General features: G+C 58.8%; 1 protein-coding gene and 1 long non-coding RNA gene across 2 annotated transcripts; one reads left to right on the plus strand and one right to left on the minus strand.

Annotated features, from left to right (window-relative positions):
- Positions 1–804: 804 nt before the first annotated feature.
- Positions 805–3,837, minus strand: SIX1 (SIX homeobox 1). The gene is made up of 2 exons (XM_082059551.1): positions 3,046–3,837; positions 805–2,073 (listed from the first exon to the last, which is right to left on the minus strand). The coding sequence occupies exons 1-2, from the start codon at positions 3,603–3,605 to the stop codon at positions 1,785–1,787; spliced, it is 849 nt and encodes a 282-aa protein (XP_081915677.1). The 5' UTR covers positions 3,606–3,837; the 3' UTR covers positions 805–1,784.
- LOC309443042 lies at positions 3,515–6,914 on the plus strand. Its single transcript, XR_014184727.1, has 2 exons — positions 3,515–3,644; positions 5,604–6,914. It is a non-coding gene; the product is annotated as an uncharacterized lncRNA (long non-coding RNA).
- Positions 6,915–7,502: the final 588 nt, after the last annotated feature.

Genomic DNA, 7,502 nt, shown 5'->3' on the forward strand with positions numbered 1-7,502 from the left:
GTCGGGTTTTGCTCCGTCTCCGTCCGCGGTCGTGGATGCCCGCAGACACGCAGCTGCGCGCCCATCCGCGCGGGATTTGCGCTCTCCACGCTGCTCCCACGGAACCGCTTCGGGTCCTGCCCGGGCGCGGGGCGATCCCCCACTGCCCCGGTCATGCCCCCACAAAGAGTCGGGGGCACAGGAAGCCCCGCAGGATCTGGGCTGGGCGTTCTGAGGGGGCGACCGGTGCCAGGCCGGAGGGCAATGACAACCACCTCCGCAGCCCGGGCGCCCCCGTAGCCGGAGCCGAGGAGGACGAGGGGCAGGACGGATCCGCCGCCCCGTCCCGGCGTGGCTGAAGGGTCTGCCGGGGACTCCGGAGCGTGTCCGGGTGCCGGGGACGGCGGGCGCCGTTGGGGAGCGAGCTGGCTGGACTCGGAGCGCTCCGGCCGGGCAAGACCTTCCTGCAGAGGGTGACATTTCTCCATGGCCCAAGACCCCGAGAATAAACACTGCAGCGACTTAAATAAACACGCACTTAATGATGCAAAACGCTAACAGGGGGGACCGACACCACCGGCCTGGCCGCAGCGAGGCCCCAACAGTGGCGGGGACGAGCAGCTCCCTCCCGGCCAGGCGCCGGCTCCCAAGGGGCAACCCCACGCATTCCGCTCCGGCGAGTCCCCTCTCCCCTTCCTTCCTCGGTTACGAAGGTACCGGCTCCCCCTGCAACCCCGAAGCGCCTCCGATGCTCCCCGTTGGCAGGGGATTAAGGTTGGGCAGAGGGGCACAGGCTCGCCCCTGCAAAGAAAAGCGCAGCCTGGATGTTCCATCATCAGCGTTGTTTTAATTTAGACTGGTTAGGTACAATAGAAAATAAACCTGAAAGCACATGCGATTTTTGGTAACAAATACTCGAGACAGACAGCGTCGTCCGCGGGCTCTCTGCAAAGCCGAAGGAGGAAGGCGGCGAGCGGGGACAGACGGGAGAAGGCAATGCGGAGCCGGCGGGGCAGCCTGAGGAATACTCGTTCAGGAGAAAACAGGAGACTTTTATTAATATTATTCTTATTCTAATTTTTAGCCACATCGATGCATTTCACCACCGAGGAGAAGGAAGCGGGGGGGGGCGCGGGCCCACGGAAGCTCGCTCGCTGCCCGCCTCGCCCAGCCGCGCTAAGACATAGGCACTTGTTAAAACTCTAATACTGCAGCTTTTGCCTTTTTTTTTTGCCTTTTTTTTTTTTTAATTTAAACTACATTGAAAACTTTCTGGTAAGGCTAAATATGAAAAATGTAAACGTAACTTCCCCTCCCTCCTCCCGCTCCGCCACAGGGCTCGGTACAGACGTTTGCTCCCTTTGCCTCCGTCCCAGCTCCTCGCCGGCCCTGCGGGGACCAGGGCGGCAGGAGCCGCGATTTGCCCGGCCACCCCTGCCCCACCGCTCCTGCGGGGCTGGGATTTATTTGGGTGGAATCGGATCCATCTAGGTTTGGGGATTTTTTTTGTAATTCCCGCTGGGACCAGATCGTTTGAACTCGAAGGGCTGAGGGTTTCTGCCGCTCGCTGCGTTTGGCTACTTGAAAAAAACAAAAACAAAAACAAAACAAAAAGATGATAGTGGGAGACGCTTAGGGGAACTGGACCAGGAGCCGATGTGGGGTTGTGTGAAAAAAGCCGAGAGTCCCGTCAAGAATCAGCGGGTGAGCTGTAAAAACGGGTGCTGTCCTCTATGTACAACCCAGAGCCTCTGTCCCCGAGCGAAACCTCCTCTCCCGTTCCTCTAGCCGCCCGCCGCAGGCCTTTAGGATCCCAGATCCACCAGGCTGGACGTGAGGGGTCCCAGCAGCGAGTCCTGGAGCTGGTGGCCTTGGAGGCTGTGAGGGGTTTGGGATGCTGCTAAGCCACTCAGGGAGTAGCCGGAGCTCCTGGTGTGGTTGAGGTTTCCCTGCAAGAGCAGGACCGAGTTCTGATCCGGGCTTTGGGGAGGAGAAAATTCTTCCTCGGAGCTGGACATGAGGGGTTTGCTCCCATCCAGAGGCGAGAGTTGGTTCGGTTTGTTGTTGGCCGCGTTGTTGTTTTCTGTGTTCTCCCTGCAGAAAGGCAAGAAAACCCAACGGGCTTGTTACGGCGGGCGGGAGACGCCGGGGATGGGCGCTGTGCTAATGCCCCCAGTTAATCCTTTGCGTTTTACTTCATCGTGGGAGCAGAAAGGCATCTAATATTTTCATAACGGATCGTCCCTATTTCTTTTCACCCTCCTATAAATAGGTGTCCACTGCACCGCCCGATAATTTCGGTGAGCAGGAAAAGTGGGAGCACAGGGGAATTGGGGGGGGTCAACTTTATTTTTTTTAGGTAAAAATGAAAGTACGGCCCGAGGACGAGCAGGGTGCAGAATATTCTCTAGGAGGCTCGGTGGGGAGGTTGCTGGAGGAGATAAAAAGCAGGGACGATGCTCTTGGTGGCTGTCAGCTTCGCCGGGCCGAGCCGCCGCCCCGTACCGAGGCCACCCCGGACGGTGCCGCCCGGGGTGGCCTCGGTACGGGGCGGCGGCTCGGCCCGGCCAGCGCGTCCCGATCCCAGTCTCCCTCCGGTTCCTGCCCTGTCCAACCCGGGGCTGCATCTCTCCTCTGGGCTTCGGAACTACCCTGCCCGATCCCAGGCAATAATCGACCCGGCATCCCGACCGCTTCCCCCGCGGCTCCGGGGCCGCATCGTTCGCGGTTTACTCGGGGTGGCACGCAGCAAACAAAGGCGGCGGAGCGGCCTGGAGAGGCAGGTAAGGGGCTCGCTGTACCCCCCGGGCAGCTGGGGTCGGGCAGCGGGGAACGGGGTCCGGTGGGTCTGGGATGGAAAACCCACTCGGGTTTCCCCGGTGGGGAGAGAAACGAAAGTGCTTCAGGAAATTTAAAAGAAAAAAAAAATCGGAGGGAGAGAGATATTTCTCCGCTTCCGTCCCATCCGCCGCCGAGTGCTCGCCGCGCTCCCGGGGCTCCCGGTCGCTCCCCTCACGGGGGCAAAAGGGGGTACGGGGAGAATAGAGGGAGGTGGGTGGCAGGTACCTTTCCTTCGCCTCTGCCGCTCGGTCCCGCTGCCTCCGGTTCTTGAACCAGTTGCTGACCTGGGTGGTGGTGAGACCAGTGGCTTCGGCCAGTTCCCGCTTCTCCCGGGGGGACGGGTAGGGGTTGTGTGCGTACCATTCCCGTAGCACGCCCCGCGATTTCTCCTTGAAGCAATAACTGGTTTCCTCGCCGTCCCAGATGGTTCGGGGCAAAGGGAATTTTCGGCGGACGCGGTATTTGCCGACGGCGCCCAATGGTCTGCCCCGCAGTTTTTCGGCTTCCACGTAGTGAGCCTTCAGCCAGAGCTGCTGCAGCTTGGGATGGTTGTGGGGGGAGAACTGGTGGCTCTCCAGGATCTTGTAGAGCTCGCGGAAGTTCCCGCGGTGGAAGGCCACCACCGCCTTGGCCTTCAGGACGCTCTCGTTCTTGTGCAGGTGGTCGCAGGCCGGCAGCGACCAGAGGAAGCGGCCCAACCTCTCCAGATTCCCCCCTTGCTGAAGCACCTCGCAGACGCAGGCGACCTGCTCCTGCGTGAAGCCAAACGACGGCAGCATCGACATGGCCGGGCGCGGAGGCGGCAGGAGGAGGAGGAGAAGGCGGTGGGTACCCCGCGGGAGCGCGGCGGCGGAGGGGCGGGGGAGAGCCGCCCGCCGGGTCCAGTCCCGGTCCTGGTCCCGGTCGCGGCCCCAGAGCGGGGAGGCGCGGTGGCAGCCGGGGGCGGTCGAGCGGGGATGCTGGTCGCGGCGCCGGGGGGACTTTGTCCCCGCTCCGCCGCTGCCGCGCTTAAAGTGCCCGAGCCCCCGCGCCGCGCTGATTGGGCGCCCGCGGCTCGGCCCCCACCGTGGCGGGCCCGGCCCGACCCGGCCCAGCCCAGCCCAGCCCATCCCGGCCCAGCCCAGCCCAGCCCGGCCCGGCGGGCAGAGCCTCGGCACGGGCGGGCGGAGCCTGGCGACGGGGACCCGGCCCCGGCCTCGGCCGCCGCGGCTGCGCTTCCCGCCGCCGCCTCTGCGCGGGTGCGGTCCCGGCCCCGGTGGCGGCTGCGGGGGGGGACGCCCTCGGGCGCATCCCTGGGGAAGCCGCTCCCTGCGGACTTTATCTTTCTTCCACTCTTCTTTTTTTCTCCCCACAAACAATTTGTGTTTCCCCCCCCACCCCCGCCTGCTGTCCCCATGCCAAGGCAGCCCGTATTTAATTACCTTAATGCTGGGGATGAATAAATAATGCTTTAGTGAATAGCTGAATCATACGCGGTACCCCTGTGCCTTCTCTTTCCCCCCCATCCGCGTCCCCTGCCTCCCACTCTGCGCCGCTTGGGCGCGGGGAGGTCCCGGGGGGTCCCCGCGGCGGGTCGGGGGCAGCCCCGCGGAGCCCCCGCGGCAGCCGTACGGGTGGCGGGCAGAGAAACTGCACCGACCGGCGGCGCTTCAATTACCCTAATCCTCATTTGCACACCTCGCTCAAAAGCAATTATTTTAAAAAATTAGAAAACAATTAGGCTCCCTAAGCAAAGATAATCCATTGTCAGTAGCCGGGACGGGTTGGGAGATGAGGACAATGCGGTGACATAAGGGCAGGGGAGCGGTGGGAAGAGGGTGTCTTTATGACTGTATTTATCTTTGATTGGATAAGTCGAAACCAGTATTTTAAGCACACTCCTGAACGCTTTTGATTCACGAACGAGTTCGCTCCGCGGGTGCTAATAACCATCGCGAGGCTCTTAAAACCTGTTTGTCTTCTCCAAAGACATTCGGATTTATTTGACTTTAAATGCTTAAAGCTAAGAGCTGCCCTTTTGTGGCCGAGGTTGAGGAGGGCTCCAACCGGGGCCGGCGGCGCTCCCGCTGCCCGCTCCCTGCCCGCAGCCTCTGCCCGCTCCGCTTGTCGCGATACGATATGGAAAAGGCCAGTCCCGATATTTTCCTAATCCTAGATTTTTTTTTTCTCCTCTCCCATGTACTTCGCGTCTCGGGGCTGTTTAAAATAAGCCCCTGCCACCCAGTCTGTACAGTGACTTTACTATGTGCGCTGGAGTCAGGACGCTTCTGTATCCCATGACCATGTGTCTGGTAATTTTCCCTTGCCATTTTATTTTAGTAGTTATGATGTTGCAGATGAAGTCTTAAAGAGCTGCAATGTCCTCCCAGAAGGAATGTCTGCTTGGAACAGATCCTTATTGACAAGGCAGCTGTGTGGGGACCGGAACGGAGCCTTAAACCCGGCTCTAAAATCAACTAATACCCTAAAGTCTGGAGCAAGTGCGCAGAATTATAACGCATGAGCTCGCAGCCGCCCGCGGCCACGTCCTGGAGGAGCAGTGTCCTGCCCAGCTGCGAGATGGGCTCCCCATCCCTCCTTTTTATTGCTATTTATTTTTAATGTTGGTGGGTTTTTTTCTGTCTGATAAGCTGCACAGTCCGGGAAAAACACGGACCTGAGGGCTTACGTCTTCAGGATGAGGAGGAGAGAAAACCAAAGCTCCTTTCCATTTTAACGAGCGCGGTTTTCTCTTGCCCTCACGGTTGTCTTTTTTTTTTTTTTTTTCCCTTTTCCTTCAAAAGGCCGAGCAAAACAAACATCGCTCTTGCTGGGAATAGGCAAATTATCCCGACGCGGCCGGCGACAGAGCTGACAGGGACGGGCGAGGGCTGATCCGAGGCTTCCCCGCGATTTCCGAGCGGGACTTTATTCTTCTGTGTCACCAACTTTCACAGAAGGAGGAGACGGACTCGCTGGGCTCTACCTGGGAGTTAAACGCTGCAGACGAGAACTGATCAGCATCAGTGTTAATTATTGCCCGGGGTTGGTGTTCCTAAAAATTGGAAACCGTTCACTTTAAACCACGAAAAGAGGTAAATGAATTCCCAAACCACCGCATTTAGCCTCTTAAAAGCAGCCCCCCGCCCAAAAAAAAAAAAAAAAAAAAAAAAAAAAGGAGATGGTTTCGTGTCGCTCAAAAATAAAAAGAAAAAAAGGAAAGAAAAGGCAGATACAAATAACTCAATAACAACACAACGGCGGAGCTGCCGCCGGCCGCTCCTCGCTCGTCGGTTTTTCGGCTGGGAAGGAGCAGCCCGGACGGGTCACCCCGTTTCCACCCTGGGCAAAGTGCTTGGCTTTGCCCCCCCTCGCCGGGTTTCCCTCCGCCGCCGGGGCCTGGCAGCTCCGCGCCCGCGGTGCGGAGGCGGCGGCCGAGGGGGCCGGTGCGCGGCCGCGGGGGCCTCTGCGCCTTGCCCCGCTTGCCGGGGCAATGACCACCTCTGTTTGTGCTGGATATTCATTTATTCACTTATTTATTCGATGCAGCGTTATCCAGCGCATAGCGGGGATGAAGATGGATCCCACGCAACGCTCTGCCGGTTTTCCTCGATTTCGCCAAAAAAACAAAACAAAGCAAAAAAGAAAAACCGAACACGACTTCCATCTCCCCCCGACCTTAGAAATAAACCTCCTCTCCAACCGAAAATAAATTTAATATTTTTTTTTCTTTAAGTGTGAGGCTGTGAGGGAAACAAATAGCGCGACAAAATAAAATCGGCGGCATTTTTTTCGGTGCCTCGTCTCGGCGTGATGATAACCGGGACTGGAGGCTGGGAGCCGGCGGGGCAGTAACACAACGCTGCCGCTTTCCGAACCTTTCGAAGGCGAAATCCAAAACCGACCCATTAAGTCAATGAGGTTTGTGTTGTAGAGGATTCCTTTCCCATCCACTTGCTGTTCTGAAAAATAGATCGCATTTCGTTATCTCGAGTGAAGATCTGCAACGTGATACCGGATCCGCGCTGCCTTCCCTGCCGAATGCGAGGCGCAGGGGAGACAGCCAGCTTCCCCAGCTAGTTTCTAAACAATAAAGGATTTGTGTTTTCTTTCTCTCCCTCTCTTCCCTCCCAGCCTTTATTATTCTATTTTTTAATGAGGAAGGACAAACCCCTCTCCATATGCATCCCCTCTTGTCTTGCAGGGAACCTTTGGCCCGACGCGCTTGCAAACTGGTGCAACCTTTAATTACTTGTTAGTAAATTGCCCTCCAGACACCTGTAAAAACAAAACCAGTGTCCGCGGGGTGGGGGCCGGGTCCCTGCCCGGGTCCCACCCGGGGGTACCTGGCAGCGAGGGTCCCCCCGCTCCGAGCGGGGTCAGGCCGGGCCGGGGCTGCCGGAGGAGGGCCGGGTTGGGCCGGGCCGGGGGGGCAGGATAAGGCCTTCCCTGGGGGGTAGGTTAAGGCCTTCCCGGCGTGGCCCCGGCGGGGTGGCGGGGGCGATCCCCAGGGCACAAAGGGCTCTTTCTTTGCGCACTTACCGGGACATTTTTCAAAGGATTAGAGGTGATCACGCGTTGGTTTTTCTCTGCGAGGGCCGATACGTCTTTCTGTCCCTGTCCCCCCACATCCTTATTTTCTCTTGTTTTTACCGTGGGACCCCCTTTCCTCATCCTCCCCCCTTTCCTGCTCGCTAATGTAC

Source organism: Streptopelia decaocto, assembly GCF_964273445.1.
Source record: "Streptopelia decaocto genome assembly, chromosome: 7".
Classification (NCBI taxonomy): Eukaryota; Metazoa; Chordata; class Aves; order Columbiformes; family Columbidae; genus Streptopelia; species Streptopelia decaocto.

Excerpts from the sequence above, each read along its gene's own strand:
- SIX1 (XM_082059551.1), bottom strand. The coding sequence starts at position 3,605 with ATGTCGATGCTGCCGTCGTTTGGCTTCACGCAGGAGCAGGTCGCCTGC. Across the intron at positions 2,074-3,045 it reads GCGGCAGAGGCGAAGGAAAG|GGAGAACACAGAAAACAACA; the intron begins GTACCTGCCACC and ends GCCTTTCTGCAG.